Source organism: Chenopodium quinoa, unplaced genomic scaffold (assembly GCF_001683475.1).
Source record: "Chenopodium quinoa cultivar QQ74 unplaced genomic scaffold, ASM168347v1, whole genome shotgun sequence".
In the NCBI taxonomy this organism is placed as follows: Eukaryota; Viridiplantae; Streptophyta; class Magnoliopsida; order Caryophyllales; family Amaranthaceae; genus Chenopodium; species Chenopodium quinoa.
This window is the reverse complement of record NW_018744501.1, coordinates 2,396,798-2,424,468: the sequence shown is the minus strand read 5'-3', so window position 1 is coordinate 2,424,468 and position 27,671 is coordinate 2,396,798. Positions and strand designations below refer to the sequence as shown.

General features: G+C 34.1%; 2 protein-coding genes across 4 annotated transcripts; both read left to right on the top strand.

Annotated features, from left to right (window-relative positions):
• The first annotated feature begins 1,247 nt into the window (after window positions 1-1,247).
• On the top strand, window positions 1,248-20,909 carry LOC110697863 (spermatogenesis-associated protein 20-like). 2 transcript variants are annotated; one of them, XM_021875275.1, is made up of 15 exons: window positions 1,248-1,630; window positions 8,664-8,736; window positions 8,875-8,896; window positions 8,991-9,069; window positions 9,185-9,217; window positions 10,044-10,192; window positions 10,334-10,490; window positions 13,834-14,074; window positions 14,292-14,533; window positions 15,287-15,550; window positions 16,042-16,152; window positions 19,224-19,448; window positions 19,791-19,994; window positions 20,122-20,298; window positions 20,397-20,909. In XM_021875275.1, the coding sequence occupies exons 1-15, from the start codon at window positions 1,610-1,612 to the stop codon at window positions 20,586-20,588; spliced, it is 2,190 nt and encodes a 729-aa protein (XP_021730967.1). In that variant the 5' UTR covers window positions 1,248-1,609; the 3' UTR covers window positions 20,589-20,909. The 2 variants fall into 2 exon arrangements, with proteins under 2 accessions (XP_021730967.1, XP_021730966.1); XM_021875274.1 differs by lacking the exon at window positions 1,248-1,630 and adding an exon at window positions 6,636-7,302.
• A 1,866-nt stretch (window positions 20,910-22,775) lies between these two features.
• LOC110697887 lies at window positions 22,776-25,338 on the top strand. Of its 2 annotated transcripts, none has more exons than XM_021875292.1 (2): window positions 22,776-23,286; window positions 23,807-25,338. In XM_021875292.1, the coding sequence occupies exon 2, from the start codon at window positions 23,999-24,001 to the stop codon at window positions 24,608-24,610; it is 612 nt and encodes a 203-aa protein (XP_021730984.1). In that variant the 5' UTR covers window positions 22,776-23,286; window positions 23,807-23,998; the 3' UTR covers window positions 24,611-25,338. Both variants share the same exon structure in this region, with proteins under 2 accessions (XP_021730984.1, XP_021730985.1).
• Window positions 25,339-27,671: the final 2,333 nt, after the last annotated feature.

The window sequence follows — 27,671 nt, the reverse complement described above, 5'->3', positions numbered from 1 at the left end:
TTCTCCCTATTTTATAACAAAATACCATTTATAACTATGTGATCTAAGTGGCGACAAGAATAAAATAGTCGTTACATCCAAACTGTAAAACATTTAAAACATTAAATAAAAGAAAAATAACTAAGTTCAGAATTAACTAAATTGTCTTAGCTACATGATTATTCTAACATCTCCTCACACGTAATCGAGTGCCCTTTTACCAACCTGCAAAATGAATCAGAAACAAGAAAAGAGAGGAAACTCCCAAAATCAGATAAACTGAGTAATTCCAACTCCATCCCGTAAAATAATAATTTTGGTTCGAAAAATATTTATACAAGACAATTTTATCGACATTATAATAAGTCAAAATCAAGTTGTCACATAAACATTATTACTTTAGTTAAGAAAGGGAAAGAGAATGCCAGTAAGCCGGGACTAGTCCCTGTTACCACCTACTTTACAGAGGGTCGCGCGTAACCCTAAATGGCCATAAATTTAAACAGAATGTCCCTAGTGTGCACACCCCTCACTAATACCCATTGATTAGGAGGAAGACTAAACAACAATATACGTCAATTTAAACCAACTAGTAGCAACCATAACCACTAGTGGGCAACCTGTTCTTCACCCTTTCGGGTTTCATTTCCCTTCTTAATTTAATGTATATATTAATAGATTAAATTGTCCGATCGCATTGCACACGAGTATTGCACAAAATCAATTTAATCTCAAGTAACAATATTTTAACTTCAGTATTTTTAAAACATAGTCAAGACATGCTAGTTACAACTCATTTTCCCAATAGGCCTTGGAGACCATCAATCACATATAATCAATCATCCAATTCCCACGATTTTAATTATATATAAAAAAACTCATACGATTCCAAATAATCAAATTTTCGAAAATACCATACTAGTACACAATTATAGAAAAACTAGTATATAATATAATTCCATAAGATTATACGATAACACATCCACCACGTATAATTACGTAAGCACATAGTTGGCACACAATAATTTAAAACAATTTCCTAACGGGATTCTAAAGATGATGGACATTGAAAATTACCTTGAGTTGCGCGTAAATCTCAAGGTAAGTAACCTCCGAAACGTTCACCTAATAGCCTCCGTCTACAAATAAATAGATAAACAGGGTCTAAGTTAGTAATATTATACACCACTTGTTATTAGATTAGCAATCTGAAAAGAAAAAAAAAATATACTCGAAGTATAATCATACGAAGTACTAAGGTTTGGTAAAGTTCGGTTTTATAAAAACAAAAGAAATCCCTAAACCAAAATCATGACTATATATATTACGAGTAAACAATCTTACTCCTCCCATCATACTGACAAACCCATAAAGCTATTCCTTTCTTCCGATTTTTTTTTTTTTAAAAAAAACAAAATTCTTATGAAAACCACTGTAAGTACAAATATATACACTAATTGTATAAAATAAGGAAGCAAAGTCCATTTTTTTGTCTTTTTAAAAGAATCTAGCAACGGAGGAACTATCAATTGAAGGTTAAGTCCACCATTGAAGGGACTATCAATTGCTTACCAAGATGGAGATGAGTTTCTGAAATTAAGATGGTGGTGAAAACAATGGTTTTGGGTAGATGCTTTGTGAGTTCAATAAGGTACGGTATTATCAAGAGGTATTTATAAATTAGAAATCTTAGGTTCAAATATTCTAGAAGTTTATTCAAAAGATTAGATAAAACTCAATTCAAATTGAGTTTGTTACAAGTTCCTACTAAAAGATAAGCTTAAAATTTATTATTATTATTTTTTTTTTATCAAAACCAGTTTCTGCGAAATAGGAAATCAGAATTTTTTTTTATCCGAAAATAAAAATAATAATTATTAAAATTTTTGTTTTTATAAAATTTGAAAATAATTATAAATTTAAACTTTATACTAGAAAAATCGTTGATTAAATATAATCAAGAATTTGGGGTATTACAGTGTACCTTAGTAGCCTTATCGCTATCAATAGGTACACGATGCATTCTTTAGAATTCTAATTTTATATATTACCTCTGTTTTTTTTTTCAGTTGATACGTTTTAACTTTATCATTATTCATACACTTTCCTTTGACCGTATTTTGTGATTTATACGTAATGAAAATATTAGTCATGTGAGATCTTATTAGATTCGTGACGATATATAGTTTCAAAATATCATCTTTTTATACTTTTTGCTTATTAATAATTAAAGATATTAATGGTTGAATTTGTGCATTGGCAAACGTGATTAAAAAAATGTGTCAACTAAGAAGACATGGAGGAAGTATGTTATAACGGATGTTTTCAATGAAACGATTTGAGAATTCACCCTCAACAAAATAAAATAATAGCAAAACACAAAAATAAAAGAGACAATGTTTATGAGGAAATTTAGTAAATAACAATAATAATATCAAAACACAATAATAAACCAAAATATTGTTTTATTAAGTTCCTACAAAATAAGACAATAGTCCTCTTGATCATTTTCCTCCTCAATCAAACCATCATTGATTTTTTTAGTAAGCCTAACCCTCTTATTAGGCCCCGTTCACTTCATCTTATTTTTGTTGAAATGAAATAATTTTTACTAAACTGAAATAATTTTTGTTGAACTTAAATTTATTTACTGAACTGAAACTAGTTTTGCTGAACTAATATTATTTTACAGTTTTCCTATTATATTTCTTCTTTATAATTATTGACTTTACTGGACTGAACTTATTTTTATTGAACTGAAATTATATTTATTGAACTAAACTTATTTTTACTGAACTGAAATTATTTTTACTTAGTATTTATTTTTTAAGGTGAAGTGAACAGGGCCTTAGGCTAACCTAGAAACCCATATCAATTAGGATATTTTACTTGTTCCCCAAATCTAAATAATCTTAGCTAGATTATATACCTAAAATCTATATAGTTTCCTAATTACAAACCTCGTCTAACTAGGAAAGCATAAAAGATAGAAATAAATAAAATATACATTATATCATTTCCCAAAATAAAGCACATTGGTATTTGGTAAGTTTAGTTTATTTCCTAATAAATCTTCCCTTAAACTTAACTTACCATCCACATGTACCAACAAACCATTTTTCTCTTATTGTGCCACATCATCATCGTCATCTACGACAATAGTAGCAACCATACCCCTAATATTCTTCAACGTCTTCAAGTCCTCTTGTTGGGCTTGCAACCATAACAATATACATCACCAATTATTTCAAAAGAGTAAGTAAAAAATAAGGACATTTAAAATACTCCTTATTTTAGGTGGATACCATTAACTCACTCTCTTGACTTATTATACCATACAATTAGTAAAAAAAATTATATACAAAGTTGTTCGTTTACCTTTTCTAAACACTTCCTTAAAGCGAGTTGCATGGATAGTAGTATTGTTATGTATCTGTTGGTACATAACAAGAGCATAATAGATTAATATAACTTAGTATAACAATAAAGATGATGAAACCACATATTATCATTTTAACTTTCACATTTTAATTGTACCACTGTAATCATTTTAGTACCCTTATAACCAATTATTATACCATTACACTATCAATTGCACAATTTCACAATCGAGTGGTTCATATATTAACTTTTAAAGTATACCATTGTAACAATCTTTAATACCATTATAACCATTTATAGTAATATTCCACTATCAATGGTACATTTCACATTTCAGTGATACCAATGTTAATGTTAAAAAATATTTACAAATTTGTTATGTTATGTACCAACGGATATATGACAACACTACATTATTACCTTCTCGAATCTATACTAATCTATACTAAAATTTTAAAAACGCGTCTCGAAGAATGTCTATGTGCCACGTAGACCCCTCATTACGCCACGTCACATACTCAATTCTTCCATACGCCACGACACATACTCAATTCCTCAATATGCATGCCACGTCACCCCACTCAATTCTTCAATATGCCACGCCACTCATGCAACCAACAATACTCCATGTTCTAACTAAATTAAAAAAATAAGGTTCGAAGAACACTCAACCTCTTAGAAGAACGATCATTGTTTAACCATTTAGGGTAATTGTCACTTATGCTCTAATCTTGCGTACTAGAGCCAATCAAAGTGAGCTTGGCCTGCTGGGCGAGGCCAATTTTTGGGGAAATTTTTCCGGCCTGACCTGATTTAAAATTTTTTTTGGACGGGCTTGGGAAAGTGATTTTATGCATTTTTAGTTGATTTTTTTAGTCCGGCCCGAAAAGCCTGCACGACTTGGCATTAGTTTGGGCGAATTTGGGCACATAATTTTCATCCCAAAGCTTGGCTCGACCCGAGAAATGGGCTGATATTTTGGCTTTGGCCCGGCTCGCTTGGCTCGCTCAATAATCACCTCTATTGCATACAAATAAATTAATACTAGATAAAACCCGTGCAATGCACGATTTGTTTGGATTTTTTAAAATAATTTTTTTAAAATAATTATTTATGTGCTAAAATTTGTTATATATTTAGATAAAATTCATAATATCAAAAGATAATATTTTATATTTAATTAAATTAAACTTAAAAATCTCATTTATCAATTTTACTTACATGGCATTTGAATTATTTAATTCTAAAAGAAATTAATAACCTCTTATTTAATTGTCTACCACTATAATTTGTAATCCTACATGGCGCATTAAAAAAATTAAATCCTACGTGGCTCTCTAAAAACTTAGGAAAAAACTTCCCTTTATATATATACTAGTTTTGTGCCCCGGACGATGCTCAGGTTGTTTATTGAATTTTAGGATAAACCTTTTAACTTAAATGTTAAATACGGTCATATAATCACTTTTGATAAATACAAGATATCTAGACATGCGATATCATACTTAAATTATTTTTACTAAATTGAAAGTATTTTTACCGATTAAAACTTATTTTTTTTACTAATTCTCTATTATCTTAAATATATTATAAATGGATCTTAAATTAAACAAATTTTTAAATCGAATTTTATGATGGAAATAGAACCGAGTTATTAGATTTTTTTTATTAAAAGTTATGATTAATTTTGTATATATGAAATATTAGAAGTATATCGAAAATAAAACTCTATACAACAATTTTATCTTGAAAAATCTTTCCAAAATTCGCTTACTTAGCACATATGTGTTACAATAATTAGTGACTAGTTTTGTGCCCGGGCGATGCCCAAATAGTTGATAAAATTTTAAGATAATATTTATACTCGAATGTTAAATATGGTCAAATAATTCGTTCTGATAATGTAGAATATTTAGACATACGATATCATATGGCTTATATATATATAATAGTGTACTTTTTGTAGTTTTGTTGGTAAATAGATATCTATGTTATTATTGACTTGAAATTATTTTTATTGAGCTTTAATTATTTTTACTGAATTGAAAGTATTTTTACCAAACTAAAATTAATTTTACTGATTAAAACTTATTTTTACTGATTCTCTAATTTTTTTTAAATAAATTAAATAACAATGCATTTTGTATGCGGCTAGCCACACCATTTAGCCAAACAAAGTAACCCTATAAAACTGACCAAGTACCCCCCGTAATACTATCTGAATAACCTCTAACACTGACCAAGTAAACCCTATCTATAACACTGATTGAGTAACTACTATAACATTGACCAAGTAACCCCTATAGCACTAACGAAGTGACTTTTGTAATAGTTGGTGACACGGTTTGACCAGCTACGTATAAAAGTTTGTGATTAAATATATTATAAATGGATCTTATTTCGAAGAACTTTTTAAAACGAATTTGATGATGGAAATAGAATTGAGTTAAAAAATATTTATTAAAAGTTATGATTAATTTTGTATATATGAAATATTAGAAATATATCGATAATAAAACTCTATACAACATTTTTATCTTTAAAAATCTACCCCTTACTTAGCATCATATGTGTCACAATAATACCTATTTGTCGCCTATGTGGCGTGACACTTGGCGAAAAACTGGAATGCCAAGTGTCATTATCTCGTGACCTGGCTGTGAGACCGGCTTTATGGGCGATGCCCAAATTGTTGATAAAATTTTAGGATAAACTTTTGGCTTAAATATTAAATATGGGCATATAATCTCTTTTGATAATGCAAGATATTTAGACATACAATATCATATAATAGTGTACTTTTTGTAGTTTTGTTTGTAAATAGATATTTATGTTATTATTGACGTGAAATTATTGTTATTGAATTTAAATTATTTTTACCGAACCGAAAGTATTTTTATAAAATCAAAATTGTTTTTATTGATTAAAATTTATTTTTACTGATTCTCTATTATTCTTGTAACTAAATTAAATATATTATAAATTGATCTTGTTTTAAAGAACTTTTTGAAAGGAATTTTATGATGGAAATAAAACTGAGTTATACGATATTTATTAAAAGTTATGATTAATTTTGTGTATATGAAGTATTAGAAGTTTAGTGATAATAACTCTATACAACATTTTTAATCTTAAAAAAATCTATCCAAGAATCGTTTACTTAGCAACATATGTATCACAATAATACATATTTGTCGCCTACATGGCGCGACACTTGGCGAAAAACTGAAATGCCAAGTGTCGCTGTCTCGTGGTCTAGCTGCGAGACTGACTTTATTTATTAGTGATATGATATTAGATAGATTAGATTATAGTACAAAAGTATTGAAAACACATATAAATTAGTTAATATCATTAAAAAAAAATTAGCAGTTGCACAATCACAAAAGTGGCAACCTGAGGCTAGTCACTGGTTATAACTCTCGTCTCTTACAAGTAAACAAAAACGGACGAAAAATCTTTATAAAACAATCGACACTACGTGGCGAAACATAAACCTTTACAGAACCCCCACAAGCAAAAAAATAGAGCCAGGAGTCGAACCACAAACCTTCCACTTGGCTAACTCAAGTCATGGCAAACCTCTTACCATCTTCTTCTTCTTCCATTTCTCTCTACAATCTTCCTTCTCTCTCAACCCTCAACAACTCCATGCAAAGACACCTCTCTTTCTCTCTCCACCGCTCTCTTTCCCTTCGAAATTCCCCCAATTTCCCGCCTTTTTCTGGTCGAAATTCCCCCAATTTCCCGCCTTTCTCTGGTCGAAATTCCCCTTTTTCTCTCTCCTCCATTGCTAATTTCCGACGACTCATTTCGTTTTTCAAGGTGGTTTCAATGGAGGATCATTCATCTTCAAGTTCTGCTTCTGGGGTCTCTCATAAACATACTAATCGTCTTGGTTTGGAGCATAGTCCTTATCTTCTACAGCATGCTCATAACCCTGTATGTTCCGTCTTTCTGATTACGTTGATTTGATCATTTTTTATATGTGTTGAGATAGTTTTTTTGTGTTCTCGGGATTGGATTAGAGTAATGAAACTTATCGAACTTATCTAAACTTATATTATCTGAACTTTATTCGTCGGAAATAAGTTTGAATAAAATAGGCATTAGGTTCTGTTTAATTCTAAGTTGTTTTTGTCTAAAATTATCTTATTTGTATGTGATTTTGTCTGAACTTATTTTGTCTGAAATAAGTCGAGCTGAAGATCAAACAAACAATAGCTTAGTATTATGGGGTTTTACTGGACTTTTGATTGCGATTAGCGTGACGAATTACTCATTAATAGGGTGACTTTACTTAATTATGAGGTTTGCCAATATTAGGAGGTGTATTACCGCAAATGACAATTAAATTTAAGCCAAAGATATGGAGAATTTTAAAGCTGAAAACAAATGGCTGTAAGCTCAGAATGATAAAACAAACTATGTTTTTTTTTTCCATGAATGTTATTTGGGAATTGTCATTATATAATGTCCTTTCTTATTTGACCGGAAATAGGAATAAATGTGTGGTTTTAATTTTTTTCCCTAAGTGCATTTAGTCAACTTTTTAATTAGCTTAGAGTTACTATAGTAGGAAAGAGAAAACCAGGGAAAATAATACAAGCTAGGATATTCGACATTTTCTGTCAGTAAGAGAGTGATATGAATCTAGTTTTGTGTTAATAGTTGATGACTAGTACTCTAAAGCTTTAAGGCTAGAAAGCCTAGAATGCGTGATAAAGTTCTTAATCTTCCCAAAAAAATAAAAAAAATGCTCTGAGTCCTTATGAGGAAATCTTAAATCAGCATAGGATGATTTTAGTTATTAGAATCTGAGGGATGACGAATACAAGCAAGCTGCGCTAGAGGGCTAAGAATCTAAGATAGATATGAGTCATATGACTAACTCATATATTGAAATCTTAATGACTAAGTCTCTATGTGATGAACACCTAGCCCTCTAGGTTAGACTTGCCCATTCTGTATGTACCCTAAGATAGATATGAAACCCTCTTAGATTGCATGAAAAGTATCAACTATGTTCCAAAAATATCTGTTATTCTTCCGTTTGTTTTAATCAGCATTGCATCTGGTTTGGGATTCTCTTTCCTTTAACCTGTTTTGGGTGCAAAATTTATGGGTTAGAGAGCTTTCATTGTGCCGAATAAGTCTCCATAGTTGTAGTTTATGTCCAAAGTAGCAGCCTAGCAGGGATAGTTGCATTAGTTTTTGAAGCTTGTTTAATTATCTATCATCGTTCCTGCTTAAACTATAACATCTATCATTCTTCCTGCTTAACCTATATCAAGTGATCATAGGTTAACTGGTATCCCTGGGGTGACGAAGCATTTCAAGAAGCTAGAAGAAGGGATGTGCCCATATTCTTATCAAGTAAATCCACTAATTCAAATGACAACTAATGTATATCATGAATTCATATTGTTTTTTTTCTTTCTCATCTGGATTATGAAATATTATGTTGCTTCTGATAATGTTTCATCATTGGCATGACATTTCTGTTGACTGAAGTTGGTTACAGCACCTGTCACTGGTGAGATTTCGGCCAGTTTACCTTTTAATTTAGTGCAAGATGTGCAGACCTGTTACTATGCATGTGATGGTGATTTGTTTCTTCTTCTGCTTAGGTGTCATGTGATGGAGGTTGAATCCTTTGAGAGTGAAGAAGTTGCAAAGCTGCTAAATGATTGGTTTGTTAGTATTAAGGTCAGTATAATTGTTGATTTGAGTTTTTTTGTTTATGTAGATTGCTATCTTTTATTCTGGTGGCATTGACATCCTTCACCTCTTTCTGTTTAATGATATATTGTCTTCATAACAGGTTGACAGGGAGGAACGGCCGGATGTTGACAAGGTATATGAATAACTTTCTTAAGGCATATGTAAGACTGTCTGAAGATTTATAGGATATAATTACTCTGTCTTTAGCTTTAAGTGATAAGTTTGCTTGCATGTTGACCTCCTCAGACCCTCTAGTGGGATAAATTATAGATAATCTTATATGATCTACAATAATTGTTTGGAGATACTAATTTTATATAAATATTGCAAAACGTTATGGTTATTCTCCAAGTGACAGATTTGTTTGCTTTACTGTAGTATATATAAATCATTAGCAGTTTTTCTTTAAAAAAAAAAAAAATTTAGCAATCAAGGGATAATATATACGAAGTATATATTTTTTTGAATCAAGGGATGATATATAGAAGTATAAATCTTCGTAATTTATTTGTGTCTGCGAGCTTCTCCCTTTGTCTTTAAATGTTTAACCTGTTTTGACTGGACACAGGTTGCAACGCACTTTTTTTTAACATTATTTCTAATAACGCATTAGCAAAACTTATTAAAAATAAATATTCTTAAAACACTGATTGTGACAAATCAAACAAAATTCCACATGACTTTGTTATTTCTTATATATTGTAAGTAATATAGAAGATTCCTTCAAATTGTGAATAGTTGCAAGATTCTAATTTGGAAGCCTTTTTAGAGATGGAGTGAGTATAAAGCATTGTCTTATCAATTACACTGAGATTGAAGCTCTTGCATACTTTTGTAATATTGCTGACAAATACTAACTAGCACCATCTATGTAAACACCTCTTTTACTTGTTCTGGTAATCTGGTATCATTGGTATGGAGGTGTGATGTGGTTCTTAAAGACTGTATCTTGTTTCCAGGTATATATGACATATGTTCAAGCTTTATATGGTGGTGGAGGGTGGCCTTTGACCGTGTTCCTTTCACCTGATCTTAAGCCACTGATGGGTGGAACATATTTCCCACCAGATGACAAGTATGGGAGACCTGGGTTTAAAACTGTGCTTAGGTAAACTTTGGAATAGTGGCAGCCAGTTTATAAAAATGATTCTGAAATATTGTACTTCGATCTTTTATAAAATCTCTTATCTAAAATGTTGACCTTGGTTATTCCTCATCCAATTATTCATAAGTTGTTCACTTCTGTCAGAAAAGTTAAAGAAGCTTGGGACAGTAAAAGGGATATGCTTGTGAAAAGTGGATCTTTTGCTATTGAACAATTATCAGAAGCTTTATCTACCAAAGCTAGCTTGGATAAGCTACCAGATAATCTACCACAAGAAGCCTTGGATCTGTGTGCAGAGCAGGTATGTAGTTTTTATTTAGCTTGTGCTCTTGCGTTGCTGGCAATATTCAGAATTTATAAAATAAGTAGAAAGTTTAGCAACTACGATGCAAAACCAAATTAGCCATCTGTTTTGTGACTATTTCGTTCTAATTATCTTAAATCCTCTTTTCTCACTTAAAGCATGTCCTTAATTTAGGATTTAAAGAAGATAAATAAGTTTTATACTTTGAAATCTGGTTCATAAAATTCCATCAGAAGAAGCCTAATACCACTTCAGGCTCTGCCACCAGCATAATGACTTAAATATAAGTAAAAAAACCAAGAATGAAAGATATACAAGGAGAAGGTACCCATAATTTATCTAGCCTTCTAAGCACAGCGACCACCTAACTTTAAGAGGCAATACCTCCTAGCATAGAACTCCTGATTGATTAATTCTTGGGCTTGACTTATACTATTTAAGAACAACTTCTATGAGACTAGGAGAGCTTATAATATCTGGCATGTATGCAATAAGAAAGAGAGAAATAAACATTATTATTCAATGTCTTTTCTCTGTTTTCTCTAATATTTTTAATTGTCAATAAGTAAAATAATTTAAAGTTGGTATTTTGAAAATGCACATTGATACAAATCCAATAATGTGTTACATGATGACTTTTTCTATATAATAGTAGAATATTGTACTCAAAATATGACTCTAAATCGTGCAAAAAATAAAACAATTAGCCAAAAACAGAAAGAGTACAAGGTCATTGAACGCGAAATTGTTATCTTAAACAAAAAATCGAGGTCACTGCAATATCCTTATGTTTCCTGTATGGTACAATTCTGGTGTTGAAGGACATGATGTCATTCACTGAACTTCATGAGTATGTAAGTCATGATGATTTTGATAACATATACTGGATAAATCAGACATCGAGTTTGTGTAGTTTGGAATGATAAAAAAGTCGTTCAGATATGTTCTTTCTCCCCTTTTTTTAATTGCCATTCAAGAAAAATTATCTTGATTTTACCATTTCCAATCCTTTTGAGCTCTTGGTTCCTTGATATAAGTTGTTCTTATATTAAATTTAGGAAATTTTGAATTTTAACACCACAAAAAACACGAAAATGGTTTTTAACACTACAAAAAAAAAAAAAACTTTTATTTTAACACCATCTAAAGCTTAAAAATTTTGATTTTACCACCTCTTAGCAGTTGCCGTCCAAATTTTTGTTAAGTGGGGTCCATTGTGCCACATGTCGCTATATTATTAATTTAGAAAAAAAAGAAAAATAAAAAAATAAAAAAAAACCAAAACCCCTAAAACTAACCCAGCCACCCTAGACCCACCGCCAGCGGCGCACCACCACCACCATATCCTCACCCTAACCCTCCCATTTCCAGCCCAGCCACCAGGAAAGCACCGCCCTCCCTTTCCCCCTCCCCAAAATCGACCGTCAGACCCCAACGGCCCCAAAAAACGGCTATTCGTTTTTCAAACAATCGAAAAACGAACGGCCACAACCGCTACCTACGGTCAAAATCGACCGTTTTATGGTCGAAATCAACCATTTCGGCCCTAAACCAGCCGATTTCGACCACTTGCGGCCGTTTTAACGGGGTCTGAAAAACGGCGGCCAATTTTGGTGGCCGTTGGGGAGGGCTGCCGGTTTTTGGGAGGGGGGAAGGGAGGGAGGGGATTTTCCGGTGGCTGGGGCTGGGAACGGGGCTGTCAAGGGGAGGAAGTGGTGGCGGCGCGCTGCCGGCGGTAGGGCTGACGGTGGGGGTGGGGTGGCTTGGGTAGTTTTAGGGGTTTTTGTTTTTTTTTTTTAAATATTTTTTATTTTTTTGGACCAATAATATGCTGACACGTGGCATTATAGGTCCCACTAACGGATTTCATCCCTAAATCAGTTAAGTGGTGGTAAAAGCCAATTTTTTAAAATTTTTGTGGTGTTAAAATAAAAGTTTTTTTTTTTTTTTTTTTTTTTTTGTAGTGTTAAAAACCATTTTTGTGTTTTTTTTGTGGTGTTAAAATTCAAAATTTCCTTAAATTAATGGAAGTGAAGCGCAAGCATTGCTCAATTTGAAATTCTATGCTAGGACATTGTGCCTCTCTAAGTTGTGGAATGCTGCTGCCTGCTGGAAGTGTTCCGGGTTTATATAGTTGATCTTTTTCTGGCCCATTTCATTTTCTTTATTGGGATTGGATAAAGGTTATTATGCTGGTATTAAGGTGTTGGAGCTTCGAGTGGTCTTAAATAGATATAAGTATGGGCTTGGATGAAGGTTATTATCTAATATCAAAGTGGTGGAGCTTGGAGTGGGCTAATGGACAACTTTTGAGATGTGTTTGTTGGAATGCTCATGGGTCTTATGCACTCATTAATCTGTTGAGCATGGATTCTTGACAAGTTAAAAGGATTTAAGGATTATTTTGGGTAAAGAGTTTTAAGTATGATTTGAGCAAAGGTTTTACTAATGGCTGTATTCAGATTTAAAGAGATAAACTTGTAAAGCTTTATTTCTTTTAGTTGGTATGAGTTTTTGTTAGTGATGGTTTTGTGCATTAAATTGTCGATGATTTATCATCTACTACCAATTTCAAAGAATGAATCAGGGGAAAAGCTATGATTGTACCAACTACCTGTTAAGACTTCATGGTAGTAAATATGGGCCCTAGCCATCCATCTGACTCAAGGATGAAACTTGATTGGATTCAAGGATAGCCACTAGAAAAGAGAAGGATTATAGATGTCTATAGGTTGAAGGCGTGGACATGTTCAAGTAGTGCTTGGAACTGTACTTCAAATATCTAGTCCTCTTACCATGTATAAGAGTTCTAAAAGTTTCAATTATCAGTAATTGTTGTTGCTCATTGGATTACTGTGAAACTCCTTTGTTAAAATTGGAAGCTTAAATTGATAAAAAGGGCTTTTGTGCTGGTCAATCTTTATCCAATAATCTCCAGGTATAGTTTTGTTTGATTAAAGATGGATAGGTGATCTGCATTTTGTCCGCCTGTCCTTAGCAAAATATTAGCAAATCTAGGTTGTTACGAGTTTTTAATTGCAGTCCCTAAGCATATAAGCCCTTGCTTTGCAATTTCATGTATTTGAACGTTACATGTTTGTGGCCAAACTAATGAAAAGCTAGGAAACATTATGTAAACGTGAAGAATTTGGAGTCGTGTTTTGACCTTACTCTTAACTACTAACTTTATTTGAAAAAAAATGCTGCAGCTTAGAATAAAATAAATTTTGTCCCAAAACTTTTTATTTTGTCAGTTCTCTTGATCATAATGTTATTCTGCATTTTAACAGCTTAAAAAAAAAAATCTATCCAGTGACATCTGAAATATTGTGATTTGTAGCTTTCTGGAACTTATGATTCAGTAAATGGTGGGTTTGGCCCTGCTCCAAAATTCCCAAGACCAGTAGAGATCCAACTGATGCTTTATCATTCCAAAAAGATGAAAAATACTGGAAAACCTGGTCAAGCAGACGAAGGTTTTCAAATGGTAAATTTTATCCTACAATGTATGGCTAGGGGAGGCATACATGACCATATTGGAGGTGGCTTTCACAGATATAGCGTGGATGAGTATTGGCATGGTTAGATCTACAATATATATTTTTTTTTTCTCTTTTTGGGTGTGTGTGTGTGTGTTCAAGTTTGAGAGATGTGATTACCAAAAAAAATTTCATTGGTATTGCGTATTGTTCTGAAAATAGCATGCATTCTATTGAAGTGCTTTTCCTGTTTGTTTACTTGACCATCTAGTGCAGTTAATATATTATTCAGTGGTAAGATAATGGTTTTCACTTGCAGTTCCTCATTTTGAGAAAATGCTGTACGACCAAGGGCAGCTAGTTAATGTTTATCTTGATACATTTGCTATCACAAGAGACTCCCAGTATTCTGATATTGCAAGGGATGTTCTTGACTACTTAAGGAGAGACATGATTGGAGAAGGAGGAGAAATTTATTCCGCAGAGGATGCTGACAGTGCTGAAACAGAGGGTGCAGCTAGGAAAAAAGAAGGTGCTTTCTATGTTTGGTCCAGTGCAGAAGTAAGTGAACTGTTGATAGCATGTGCTCCCTGTCAAAGTTAGTCACTTATATATGAAATTAGGTTAGAACTTGCTGGCAAAAAACCTTTTTGGAGTTTCTGGGGTGTATTAATTCACAAGGTGGCTTTATTGTGGCAATAATTTTTAGGGATACATGACATAAATTAACATCAACTGTACCCCAAAACTTTAAAGGGCCTTCACAATAGGTGAGGTTTGGGGATATAGGTGGCATCCTTATCTGTGTGATAAAAAAAAAAAAAAGAGGCTTTTTTTAAGATGGAAAAAGTAGGGAAAGTAACAGGTAATTTATCTAGGGAATTTACAGTAAGAACTCTTAAGTTTGATATGTTAAATTAAACGTATATGGATAGGTGCTGTAGCTGAAGTATTAACAGGTGGTGGTTGGGGGGGTGGGGGTGGGGTGGGGACCGTAGGTGGGTGGAGGTGAGGTTGGATTTGTTAAAAAAGGCATGTTGTTGATGGACTTGAAAGAATGTGATGCAATAACACTTGATTTCTGTTTGGAACAGTTTCCCTCTCCATCTTTAAACTGTTTCCCACTTAAAAGATGCTTATGTCTCTTACGGTGTCCATTTTACACTTTTATAGCATATATGATTTCTTACCCTTTGACTTTTTCTGATATTTTCATCTTGAGAGTTTGTTTATTGACTTGTTAAATATGTAACTTCACAACTTATATGGTTGTTCCAGTTTGATTTACCTATTTTTTTGGTCAAATGTATTCAGATTGAGGACATCCTTAAAGAGCATGCTACCCTATTCAAGGAACATTACTATATAAAGCCCACTGGGAACTGTGATCTATCTAGAATAAGTGACCCTCACAATGAATTCAGAGGCAAGAATGTGCTTATTGAGAGGAGCAGCACAGAAGCACTAGCAAAGAAACAAGGCATGTCTATTGAGCAGTATCTTGATATTCTGGGGATGTGCAGGAAAAAACTTTTTGATGTGAGATCTAAGAGACCACGTCCACATCTGGATGACAAGGTACTCTTCTCTAGTTTTTTCGTAGAACTCTGACTGTTGAAAGCTGTATTTTGAACCTTTTTAAAAAAGCTCTTCAAAATCTGCTCCTTTGTGTTTTTAGTCAGGATGCCTGATGAGGTTTTAGGCCCATTTAAGTTTGGCTCTGACTCTTCCTAGCTTACTGACTTGTTAAAAAAATTACTGCCCCTTCATTCAGTGCATATCAACATGTTTGTAACTCTGCATGTATGATTTTGATTGTCTATTTTCTTGCGACCCCAGTATTGTGGTTAACAAGCTAAAATTGATATTGATACAACCTCTAAATAAAAATATTGTGAAATAACTTTGTGTCAGTGTGTCAAAAAAAAAAAAAAAAAAAAAAAAGTACTGATACAACTGGTGTCTTGGTTTTGTTTTCTTTGTGTGTTTAATTTCATACCTAAGACACAAGTTGTGGCTTCATATATTCTTCTGCCCTGTCTGCATGAATAACATGGCATGTCTTGCAGGTGATAGTGTCGTGGAATGGACTCGCTATTTCATCCTTTGCAAGAGCTTCTACAATTCTCAAGGGAGAACCTGATGGACTTAAACATTACTTCCCTGTTGCTGGTACTGATGTAAGAACTCTTGCCATAAATTGTAAACTTGCCTTTAAATCTTTTTAATTGATTGCACTTTTATTTGTTCGGTTTTGTTTGCCTACTCACTCTACTGTGAGTTGCTCCATTATTATTTGAGTTGTCATGAACTTGTTCAGTTGTTCATTTCTGTAATTGCAGCTTTTCGGATGTCACCTAATTGTATTTAACTCATCCCTAAAGAACAAATGTTGACATTTTGGCTATACTACCCCCAAGAAATTTTGAATTTCTATTTTTTCTTTTCTTCCAATATAAGTAAGGGGTTTGAGAAGTTTTCAACTTTCTTGTCTGTATCATTTTGGGTGAACCTAATTGATTATAATATGAATCTATTTCTTCACTATAGTAAAAGAATTTACATACCCCAGAACAAGTATATGGTGTCAGGTCCGTTGACATCAACTTTACTGGTGTAGAAAGCATAATATTTAACTAGAAAGAGTAAATAAAAGATAGTTTGACTCTTTTATCCTTCTATGAGCCATTTTGGGAGCATAAAATCTTCATATTGCAACGCCCTAATAGATCAGTGAATTTTTGGGCAGTGCAAGATTTGGACCAGGAAACATATTGACAACCAATATGTGGTCCCCCCCCATCACTTTTCTCTTAAAACACCTCTGAATACCTCAATCACTTGAATTTGAACACTATAATGGTGGTTTGTCTGTCATGCATCTCTTTCATACTTCCTCTGTTTCAAGATAGTTGCAGCCTATGCGCTAAATTATAGCTCTTGGTGGTCAGAATTGAGTGGAGGTCGTAGTTCTAAATCATAGGCTTGGGGGATGAAGAGTTGAAAGTTTCGGTGTGGTGGATTTGTTGAGTAAAAGATGGAGTGCCTCTCTCTCTCTCTCGTGGTGATGGGAATAAGGTTGTGGTGGTGGGTGGTAGGAATGGGCTGGTAGTGCTAATAATTTTTTTTCTTTTGGTGGTGGTTATGGCCTGTTTGGTGGTCTAGCTAGGAACAAAGGAGGGAGTTTGATATTTTAATGTCCTATTTACATCCTTTTTCCTCTTTCTAAAAAAATGTGCCATTTGTCTGGGGCGTTGCTTCAAGGAGCTGGAGGAGTATATGGAAAACTTCCTAACAATGTGCTGGGCGATTTTGGGTGCTTGTAATTTGTATGTGATTGAGAATGTCGTGGTTGAGCCAGAAAAGATGGTGAGCTATACAATGAAAATTGATGTGGAGGCATGAGTTGCAGCTGCTAAGACTGTATCAGGAGGGGGTGTGGGTGATGGGAACTTTCATAAGGGCCGAGATTGGGTGGTTCAAGGTGAATATTGTCACAGGGTTGTTGGGTGTAGGTGCTGTGATCCAAAGCAATGAGGATCAGGTGTTGGTTTGCATAGTGGTTCAGTGTTTGGAGAAGTTGGAGACAGTTGTGATGGAAGCTAAGGCGATACATTGGGCCTAAAAGCAGTGAAGGATGTTGGTTTGCGTCAAATTGTGGTTGAAAGTGACTGCTCGATGGTTATACAAGCTCTAAAAAAGAAGCTGAAGGGTCTTAGTGCTTTCTTTATGATATTGATGATATTTTAGAGGTATGTTTTAGCTTTGATGATGTAGTTTGGTTTTTTGTTGAGTGTAATGGCATAAGGTCACTCTTGATTTGGCACATCTATATCTATACTTGGTATTTAAAAACTCAAACTGGGAAAGACACATGCCTCCATCCTATTATACTTTCTCATCTTCTCTTTTCCAACCCAATGTGCCATGTGTCTTCTTACATTTATAATTTTTTTACTACACTATCTTTCTTAAATCTTTCATTACACTTGTACTTTCTTTTTACAGAATACCCCACAATAATCCAAACCAACTGTACTCATCTCTCACGCACACTTCATCTTCATCTCCCCTCTTCAATTCAACCTTTTCCTTTTCTCTCTTTAATTTTAGTGCCTCCAGCTTTTTTTAAGCCTCATTTGAATTAAATTCGCAAAAAATTGATTTCTTTAATAATTATGTTTTCGGTTACACATTACCCCATAATGATTTATTGGTATTTCCCCACTCATCTCTCAATGCAATTTAATAATTGAATACACTACATGCACCAAAGTATCTTACCCCAATTTTCCTTTCCAAACACAAATAACGCTCAATAATCAAAATCACAAAACCCAAAAAGAAAAAACACCAATAATAAGCCTGTACGTTGTATGGGCTAAAATCCTAGTTAACCTTGGGAATTTTGCCTATGGGAGAAGGTAATCCCAGGTAATTGAAGTGCCAATTAGAAATGGAAATTCTATTTTGAAACAGTTGAAGTAATTTATTGTAAAAAGTTATGCCTAATATATACTTACAATATTTAAAAAGATTGTGCCTAAATCCCAGGTAATTGAAGTGCCAATTAGAAATGGAATACTTAAAAAAGACGTTGCCAAAATGCCTATCTAGAAATTTCTCAATATCTCAACTATTTTTATTTATATAAGTATATATCTCGATTTTTTTTTTTCAAAATCACATACACTGTTTCTAGAAGAAATTAAAGAACCTAAAAATTCTAAGTAATCAGTTCGTTATTCTTTCCTAGTAGTCAGAACTTCATCTTTACATATCCAACTGAGAGATCCACTAGAGTTTAAAAAGTGTTGAAAGAGACGATGTTTTGGTTAATCAGGTGAGAATTTTAAACATTATACGTCAATTTGTACAATAAAAAAATAAATTGTACCACAACAAAATAAATCAAATAAAAAATATTTGCTGCTCTAAGTTTGCATGTGTAAGTTGAGACATGCTACTAGAGGATGTTTTGAGTTGTTCACTTTTCCATGCGTTCAATTTAGCTTACTCTTCTCAGTATAATTGCCTACTTATCTCACAATTATATGAGAATGGAGTAGTGAGCAGCCTCATGGGTATGTCCAAGTGGGATTAGTTTCAGATATTAGATGGTTTCATTACTCTCGAGATTGGAATCTACTTGAAATGTTGTACGCTTAGTTATCAATTGATCGGTGCATATTTTAGTTTTTAGTTTCTGAAGTTACCTTACAGATTTTGAAAATTTATTGATCTTATTCAGCCCAGTGAATACATTGAAGTGGCTGAAAAGGCAGCATCTTTCATAAGGAGGAATCTATATGATGAAGAAATAAAGAGACTGCAACACAGCTTCCGTAATGGGCCAGCTAAAGCCCCTGGTTTTCTAGATGACTATGCGTTTCTTATTTCAGGACTGCTAGATCTTTATGAGTGTGGTGGCAAAACCAGGTGGCTGGAATGGGCTGCTGAGTTGCAAGATACCCAGGCAAGTACTTCAAATTGCTCATGAGCCTTGCCATTTTGACACAACAAAAAGTCACAAATTTATATCAGGAAATCTGCCTTGAATTATAAAATAATGCTCTAGTTTCTTTCTAAATTAAATAATCTGAATTCCTTGAGGGGCGTCTTGGTTTTTTTAACTAAGGTTGTTTCAGGCAAACTAGCTAAAGTAGTATATCTTATGTCAAGTTTCCAAAAATCTGTAACAAGAAGGAAGAGAAAGGAACTCAAAAAATGACTATTCAGTTCTATCTTAAATTTAGATATCCGATGTTCAACCCATTGATTCTTTGTATTTGCTTATTAATTGCTGGAAATATTTTAGGATGAGCTATTCATGGACAAGGAAGGTGGAGGCTATTTCAACACTCCAGGGGAAGATCCTTCTGTTCTTTTGCGTGTTAAAGAAGATCATGATGGCGCTGAGCCTTCGGGCAATTCTGTTGCAGCAATCAACCTCGCCAGGTTGGCCTCAATTTTTTCTGACAGCCAATCTGATCGCTACAGGAAGAATGCTGATCTGCTTCTGGTAAAAACCTAAGATCTCCTTCATTTAAGTGTTGTATGTATAATTTTTTTTTATTTTTTTTTTATTTTTTATTATTATTATTATTATTATTTTTTATATTAATAATTTGTGAACTTTCTGGTTTCAGGCAACATTCCAAATAAGACTGAAAGATAGGCCAATGGCAGTACCTTTGATGTGTTGTGCAGCTGACATGCTTGCCGTCCCTTCCAGAAAACAGGTGGTTTTGGTTGGACATAAATCTTCAACAGCGTTTGACCGCATGTTGGCTGCTGCTCATGCAGTTTATGATCTTAACAAAACAGTACGTGCTTAATTTATAAATTCAAATCCATGCATTTATTTCCTTCCTACATTTTCTTCCATAATGTGACGCTTTCTTCCATGGTGGAACACTTGTAGGTGATCCACATTGATCCAAGCGATCCAGAGGAGATAAAATTTTGGGAAGCTAACAACATAAAAATTGCAAATATGGCAAAAGGTAGCTTCTCTGAGGATAAAGTTGTTGGTCTCGTATGCCAAAACTTCTCCTGCAAGCCTCCTGTCGCTGATCCTGCTTCTCTTCAAGCTCTTCTTTCGAAGGAAAAATAGAATTATTATCTATGAAGACATAAAGGCTTGGTGATTTTTAGTCATGCCGAGTTTCTGGTGTAAATTATGTATCTTTCTGAGCGTTGTTTAAGATTAGTTATCTGATATTTCTCTTCGGTGAAATCTTAGTTAGGTTCACATATTTCAGTAGATCAGAAGTAGCCACCCAAAGAGGGGCAACCTTTATTATTCTATTTATGTGTTTAAATGTGTTAATTATGCTTTCGGTTTGGAGATGTGAGCTCTTATTTTGAGTGTTTGGATGGGTGCTTGGCTCGTGTATGTTATGTTTCTGGCGAATTGGTGGTTCTACCTTGCCCCCATGTTTAATGTTACTTCGGTGAGTGATGCAAGTGCAGAAGAGTATTTCATGTTGTAACAATCTGTTGATTGGTTATTTTGATGATAAAATTTTACATTTGTTAAAAAACCAAAGTACTTATATGGGGAAGTAGTAATGCAAGAATGTTATGCATGTAGAAATGCATAACTAGGGGCATTTATATAATTACACATATGTACAAATGAATGCATATTCTGATATCATTGGATAATAATATAATACAACTGAACATACGGTGATATTATATATACATATAGTGGTATTATATATGTATTTAGTTGTACTAAATTTATGTATAGATAGTACTACTGAAGATTCAATGGTATTATATAAGCTTTCAGTGGAATATTCAGCATGTGATCCCTAATCACGTGAGACAATCTGACCAAAAAATAGATAGGGTCCACCTCAGACCTCTCTCTTCTTGTCTCTCTCCTCTTTTCTCTTTCTACCTTGTATTTTTAGAATACTCTAATTATTGTTATGTATTTACATATACATAACATTATTCCCTTTAAAATCCCCCGTACTTATATAGTTATATGTGCGTGGTCCCACATTGGAAAAAGAAAAAGTAAAAATAGCATCTTATAAGTTAAGAGGAGTTGTTTTTATTAACAATTTATTTTATTATGGAACCTTTGTTAGTTTTGTAAGTGGAAGGTTTAATGGTTTGAGCAAAGACGTGACTAAAAGCTAAAACTACATTCTCCCTAACAAAAATATAGGGATAGATTTTGTGTAATTGATAGTATATGTTTCAATGTCAGGTCAGGTTGGGTCACTTTCGGGTCAAGGTCTGTCGAGTCGGGTTGGGTTTAGGTTGGATCAACTTCAAATCTATTCATATTCGGTTCGAATAAATTTGATTGGGTTAAAAATGGGTTTGACCGGGTTAATTTTGGGTTGAATGACTTTGGGTGGGGTTGATTCCGGTTTGGTTGATTTCGGTTCGCTTGGTTGTTTGGTTAAGATAATAAGGTTTATTCAATATTGGGTCAATCCCGATTCAGATCCTTTTCGTGTTTGACTGAATTTTGGTTGTGTTGACCAAATTCAATATTTAAATAAGGTCATTTTTTAGATAAAGTAATTACAGTGTCATTACCTTATTATTGAGTCACTATCAAGTCATTCATGTGTCATTTTTCATATTGTTTCATTAACACTTGCGGAGTATTAGTTTCTCATTACATTAGTTCTTGTGTCCTTTTTTTTTTTTTTTAATCTTTAAGCCTAATTAAAATATAATTATTGAATTCAAGTGAGACGATAAATAATAATGACATATTATTAATAGATGACAGCTACATATGGTGATATAGAAACAAAACAATGTCATCTTTAAAGGTTCTTATTACTCTTCAATAGTACGATCTTACGAGGTTATGAGTATTGTTACTCTGTAGTTTGCTATATTACTAAAAACTAATTCAATTTGTATATGATATTAGTTAGAGTTCTTAGGTTGGGTTTAAAATTATTATTGGTTTGAAATCATAGGTTGGTTTAAAATCATGTCGGGATAAAATCAGGTTGGGTTAATATCAGTTCGAGTTAAACCAGATCAGAGTGAATCGGGTACTTGTCTAGTCAATTTTAGATTGGGTTGAGTTCAGATTGGGTTAGAACCGGTTCGGTTTGTATTCTACGGGTCAAATTAGTTTCGGGTTAAGTTTAGATCGCGTCAAAATCTGTGCTGGGTGTAATTTCAATCGGATGAAATTCGGATTCGAGTTGAGTTCAGGTCTGTTACATATCTGGTTTGGGTCTCGAATTTCTCGGATCAAATCGGATCAGTTACAGTTCAAAACAGGTGATTTTTTTTCGGGCTGGGTCGATTTTGACCCTCTAGTCATGACTAAGTGGATGGCATAACCCTTGGGGCATAGGGCCTATTTACTAATGTTGCATATAGGATGGAAATGTAGTAATAAAGTTGAAGTTGTGGTGGGGACAAGCTGCCAGGTGGTAAGGAAAAATAAAGGGCATTAGAAAGATACAGGGGAAACCAAAATGAATACGGGAAAATAAAATTTTTCTGATAGAGAATTCCACTTACCTCTTTCAACCCAAAAAAAAAAAAAATAGATTTTATAGTAACTTACTCTTCTCTTTACTCTTCAATGGCGAATGGAAAAAAAATTCTGAGGGCATTGAAATACCTTCCATACTAGTAGTTGAATATACACCATAAAATTTCGTAATTGTGACATTGGTAATACTACATTAACTACATTGAGGATGAAAATGAGGTTAGATGACATTCTAGGCATCGAGTTAGCTGAAGCACTAGGTGACGACGGAGAAGAAGGGCATGGTTGCGCTAAGGAGTTGCGATTCGATTGTGAGAATGTAAGTGTCGCATATGTGTTACAGTAATTATACAGATTGAAGTTTGTTTTGTATTTAATTTTTAGGATTTTCAGGTTTAATTGTTAATAATGTGGGTTAATGGAAAAGAGTGATTGAGTTGAAAGGGAGTAATATAAATTACATGACCTAATTTGAATGTTGTTGATTCAATATTTGATTTGGCTTGTAGTTTAGAAATGAGACTATGAGTAGTTGTGGAAAAATTGAAAGAATGATTGTTTAAGTTTATAATTGTTGTGGCCAATTTAATTGTAAGATTATGAAGTCAATTTAATTGTATAATGATGCTATTTGATGACCTAGTTATATGCTGAAATTTGATGTTGTTATGCTGACATTTGATGAGGTTGTTATAATGATGCTATTACATGGTGAAAATTGATGCTATTGATGTTATAATGACCCTGTTATATGCTGAAATGTTGATGCTGTTGATGGACTGTACTTGGGTTATTATCAATGATCTTGTTATTGAGATATGGGTACATATTTTGTGTAGGCTGGTTTTAATGATGTTAATGGGAATGACGGTGAGAATGATATATATGTATATGAGGAGGAAACTGGTATAGGAGAGGATGTGAATGGAAATGTAGAAGGGGAAGAAGAGGAGGGATCAGAAGAGGAGGGTCAGAAGGCGATGCAGAAGAATACGGATTAGAATTTGAGGGATTAGAAATTGGACCAAAAGATGATGTTGTTAGGGATGAAGTTGGGGGGGGGGGGTTCCTTTATGAAGACCCCAAAGAAGAGGGTTATGGTTAGCACTGTTTTTGGCGAGGAAGAGGAAGTACCACCCCCTGCTGTGGGCATGGTTTTTGGTAGTTGGGATGAGCTTGATAGTTATTTTTGGAGGTTTGATAGGCAGAAAGAATTTGGTATTGTTCGGGCAGCGTCTGGATGGATAAAGATGAAGAAAGATATGGGAGATGGGAAGTGTTGTAAAGAGAAGAGGAATGCGAAGTGGACTTGTGAGTGCTATGGAAGACCATCTAGGAACCGTAAAGTAGATGCTCTCAGGGAAGGTTTGGAGCAAGATGGGGACACACTTGTGAAAAGGAAAACCAAAAAGTGCAAATGTCTTGTAGAGTTGTATGCTAGTGTTAACGAAGAAGGGAATTGGGTGGTTCGGAAGCTGAAGTTGGAACATGATGGTCACATTGTCACACCAAGAAAGTTCAAGGATGTGTCGATGTATCGCAAGCATGAGTTGATGGTTAAATATAAACACTTGGTTAATCAGACATGTGTTGCAAGGAAGTCTAGGGTGAAGGTATCCCAAATTTATAGTTATTTTGCTTGACAATGTAACGGAATTCAGGAGCTTGCATTTACCAAGAAAGGTTTGGAGAATGCAGTTTCTCAGCATAAGAAGTTGGAGTTCACAGAGGGTACGGTGATGCAAATGGTATGATTGAATACTTTAACAAAATGAGTGCAGATAATCAGAACTTTTTCCACCTTTGTAGGTTTGGGAAGGATGGTGCATCACAGGATATTTTGTGAGTAGATGCTAGGAGTAGAGTTGCCTATGAGGAGTTCGGAGATGTTGTTTATTTCGACAATACGTACCTAACAAACAAATTTCACCTCCCCTTTGTTGTATTTATTGGGATCAACCATCATGGCCAGAGTATATTGCTTGGATGTGCATTGATCTCTCGGGAGACTGTTGAGACTTACGAGTGGGTGATGAGGACATGGCTGCATTGTATTGGGGGGGGGGTAAAGCTCTTATATCGATTATTACCGATCAAGATCCTGTGATTAGGAAAGCTGTGTATGTGACTATGCGTGAAACATGCCACACATGTGGTGTATTCGGCACATTCTTCAGAAGTTCGACAAGTACCTTGGTAAGCTCGAGTTGTAAGATGCTATAAAAAATGAATTGGAATATATCATATATGGTTCCTTAGATGTAGAGGAATTTGATGCTCGGTGTTTAGAAACTATAAAGTTTTATAATCTGCAAGACAATACTTGGCTTACAGGTTTGGTTACAGCACCTTCTAATGTACTGAAATCCAATGTATGCGAATAGATTAAATAAATAATCAAATAATTAAAAAAAGTTTGTGCCTGTTTTGTGCTATGGTGGTGTATGTCTTTAGGTTAGTTTTTTATCGGTTTGCCTTGATTTTTTGCTTTGCTTATTTTCTTTGATATATCCTCTAATGTATGGTTTGCTGTGATATTTGGGTCTACTGAGTTACTTTGATGTCCTTGCAAACTGTCAATTTTGGTCTGTTGAGTTGGTTTGTTGTGATATTTGGATCTTCTGTGTTGCTGTGATGTCTGGGGCTGTTGCTCTGATGTATGGATTTGATCTGGTAATAGCTTTGTAATAGCTTTTTTGAATATCCTTGCAAACTGTGAATTTGATCTGGTCTGACATGCAAAGTTTTGTGTGAATCCCTTGCAAACTGGCAATTTGATCTGGTTTGGCATGCAAAGTTTTGTGTGAATCTCTTAAAAATTGCCAATTTGCTCTGGTATGGAATACAAAGTTTTGTTTTAATCCCTTGCAAACTGTCAAATTGATCTGGCCTGGCATGCAAAGTTTTGTGTAAATCCCTTGCAAACTGTCAAGTTGCTAACTTTTGGTGAATATCCTTTTGTGACTTTGTATGAGTAGGTTAATGAATACCAACTGTCATGTACTTAAGTTAGAGTTTTGTAAAAAAAAAAATAAGGCCTATGAAAATGTGGATCCCAACATATTTGAAGCATTTGTTCTGGGCGGGAATGAAAACAACACAATGTTCGGAGAGTTTCAACCATTTTTTCAAAGGCTGACAAGAAAACTACCTTGTCGGAGTTCGTGCTTTGTTACTGTAATGCTATGAAAATACGGGCTGAATCTGAAAGAATTGCAAACTCCAATACACTCCGGTATCTCAGGATTTTGACAATGTACTTCCCGACAAAAAAGTTGTTCCGCAAGTGCTACACCGATTCGAAATTCAAAGAAATGTAACGTCATTTTGCCAAGTCTTTGTATGTGCATTGCTCGGATCAAATAGAAATTTGTGAGAACAATATTGAGTTTGTTCATGAAGATAGTGTATAGATCAAGCCTAAAGGAGTAAAGAAAGAAAGTGTGACTAAGGTTCGGAGATGCTATAGGGTTCTTTATGATGTTTAATCTTATGAGGCGTCTTGTGAATGTAAACATTTTAAGTGTCATGGCATTATTTGCCGTCATATGTTCCACGTTTATGACCTTAACGGTCTAGCTATTTTTCCGAAGAAATATGTTCTTTGACGTTGGAGGAAGGACATTCAAAGGAAACATACAAGAGTAAAAGTTGCTTACCATGATCCATTAAAGACAGATGAAGTGCGGTAGTACCAGAAGCTTATGGTATCATACGAACCAATTTTCTCGAAGGCTTCCGTGCGTTAGGAGAGTGTTGATACTGTGATAGAGATGTTGCAATTGATGAATATAAGAGTTGATGAAGTACTAGAAATGGTTGAGAAAAAAACTTCAGGAGAAACAACCTGACAATGACACTGAAAAATCGGAGGGGGTTGAAGGTCTGGTGCGGACGCCTTAAATTAGTCAGTAGCACAAAACCAGGTACCTGATGGTATTACCAATCCAGTTACTCATGCACAAGGTATTCAAAAGAATGGTGTCCTTAGAACAAGTGTATTATTTCGATAGAAGGTTCGGAATTATTAGATAGCTAATTATTCAGTGAGTTCAAGTGATTGGAATGCCTAGCTGGAGGCCGTTTCCGATCAGTAATATTCACTAGGCGAATAAGATAAATGGGCACCGGTTCAAACCCCCCCCCCCTAAGGCACCGGTTTTGAACCGTTGGGGATTTGAGGGATGCCAAATCCATGAAAATTTGGCACCAGTACAAAACCGGTGCCAACTAAGGCATTTGGCACCGGTTAACCGGTGCCAACTAAGGCATTCGCCACCGGTTAACCGGTGCTAACTACACGCTTTGGTGTAAGTGCCGCACTGTTTTTTTTTTTTTTTAATTTTAACTACAATTGGCACCGGTTAACCGGTGCCAATTATGCCTTCAAACAATAAAAAAAAATTTCGCAATTTCTTCGCAATTAAGCCTTCAATGAAAATTTCAGCATACAATCCAAAACAAAAAATCGAACAAGGATATATTCATCAAATAAATTGTTATTTTACAATTTATTAAAAAAAAAAACAGAAAAATTGCTGAATTTGTAATTTTACAATTTACAACCCAGAAACTTTGAACTTCAAACTTAGCAAATTCACGACCTTCAAACCGAAAATTAAAAAAATCAGAAACTTCAAACCTGCATAAATTAAAACAATAAAATCAGGTAACAATGCTACTAACAACATAAAAAATCAACCC